Source organism: Seriola lalandi, unplaced genomic scaffold (genome assembly GCF_002814215.2).
Source record: "Seriola lalandi dorsalis isolate HSWRI2012SDOR001 ecotype SW California unplaced genomic scaffold, Sedor1 jcf7180002005248, whole genome shotgun sequence".
In the NCBI taxonomy this organism is placed as follows: Eukaryota; Metazoa; Chordata; class Actinopteri; order Carangiformes; family Carangidae; genus Seriola; species Seriola lalandi.
Genome location: NW_019475902.1, coordinates 296 through 1,383, shown reverse-complemented (window position 1 = coordinate 1,383; position 1,088 = coordinate 296). Strand labels below are relative to the sequence as shown.

At 45.5% G+C, this 1,088-nt stretch overlaps 1 protein-coding gene across 1 annotated transcript; it reads right to left on the bottom strand.

Moving 5' to 3' along the window:
• Positions 1 to 17: 17 nt before the first annotated feature.
• On the bottom strand, positions 18 to 756 carry LOC111669867 (protein PALS2-like). Its single transcript, XM_023426348.2, has 3 exons — positions 600 to 756; positions 418 to 514; positions 18 to 95 (listed from the first exon to the last, which is right to left on the bottom strand). Exons 1-3 carry the CDS (start codon positions 660 to 662, stop codon positions 19 to 21), a joined length of 237 nt encoding a protein of 78 aa, XP_023282116.1. The 5' UTR covers positions 663 to 756; the 3' UTR covers position 18.
• Between the last annotated feature and the right edge of the window lie 332 nt (positions 757 to 1,088).

Below are 1,088 nucleotides of genomic sequence, written 5' to 3'. Positions count from 1 at the left end.
GTCACCAGGGGGAAGAGCTTAACGACCTGCATTCTTGGCCGTCAGGTACATCATCTTCTTCTTCTTTTTGCCAGCTATGGTGCCACAAAGGATCCCTATAAATCAAGAGTGAACATTAGTGTGCTTGTACATTTTTACAGCAATTACAGCATTTGGCCAAAAGGGGGCATGCGTGGACCATATTCTGAGTGTTGAAGTCTGAGGCTTTTTCACCATAAATCAGTTTTCAGTGGTAAAAGCAATAGCTAGGTGACAGAGGTCTGGCAGCAAACCCATTGACAGACTTAATGGCAATCCATCTTTTCAACATCAGCCTTTCTAAAGAGAGAAACTGGAAACTTGAGTTGTAGCTCTAACCAAAGCACGATTTACAGTGTTTATATAGAACACCGCCAAGAAATGTTTGCAGCCACCTACCTGATCCGTCAAAGTCTCGAGGGACGAAAGCTTTCCTCTTCTCCTCCAAGAACTGACTGGGTATCAGTCCTGTAGCCCCGCCCACCACATGACACGCCTGGCACAGATTACAGATCAGGTTGTAGTTTAAACTTGAAATCTTTTTTGTACCTGTGATTAGAAATAAGTGGAGGAAAGCTCACCTGCCACCAGTTGGGATCCTCTCTGTTGACAATCTGAAGGATGTCTCCTTTCATGAAGGCCATCCCCGCCTCTCGACAGGGGATCAGGTTATCATTGGCTGGGTTGTAGTCGAAGTATGGCCTCACATACACCTGTGGATGAACACATGAACAGTTTGAGTCTTTGCAGGAGTTAATTCAAACATGGGTGTGTTTTCGTGGTCACAGTGAAATTTGCAGCACTTACAGTAAATAGAAAAATGTAGCTAAGCTGGTTGTGGACAAACCACCCAAACGTACACACACTAGAAAAAGCACAGCATGCTGTCTCACACTCTGACACAGTAACAGTGGCTCATTCACGCCCGTTACGTCCCACACTGCGCCCGACACAGCTGTTCACACTGGGCTAACAGTGGAGACTTTTGCCAGGGAGTGTAAGTGCTCTGGCCGATGTATTAGATTAAACAAGCAGCCAGAGGAAGCAATAAAACAAGCCAGTAAAGTATA

Coding starts and splice junctions, on each gene's coding strand:
- LOC111669867 (XM_023426348.2), bottom strand. CDS start 662: ATGGCCTTCATGAAAGGAGACATCCTTCAGATTGTCAACAGAGAGGAT. Junction 515..599: donor AGGATCCCAACTGGTGGCAG/GTGAGCTTTCCT, acceptor AATCTGTGCCAG/GCGTGTCATGTGGTGGGCGG. Junction 96..417: donor TCGAGACTTTGACGGATCAG/GTAGGTGGCTGC, acceptor CTTGATTTATAG/GGATCCTTTGTGGCACCATA.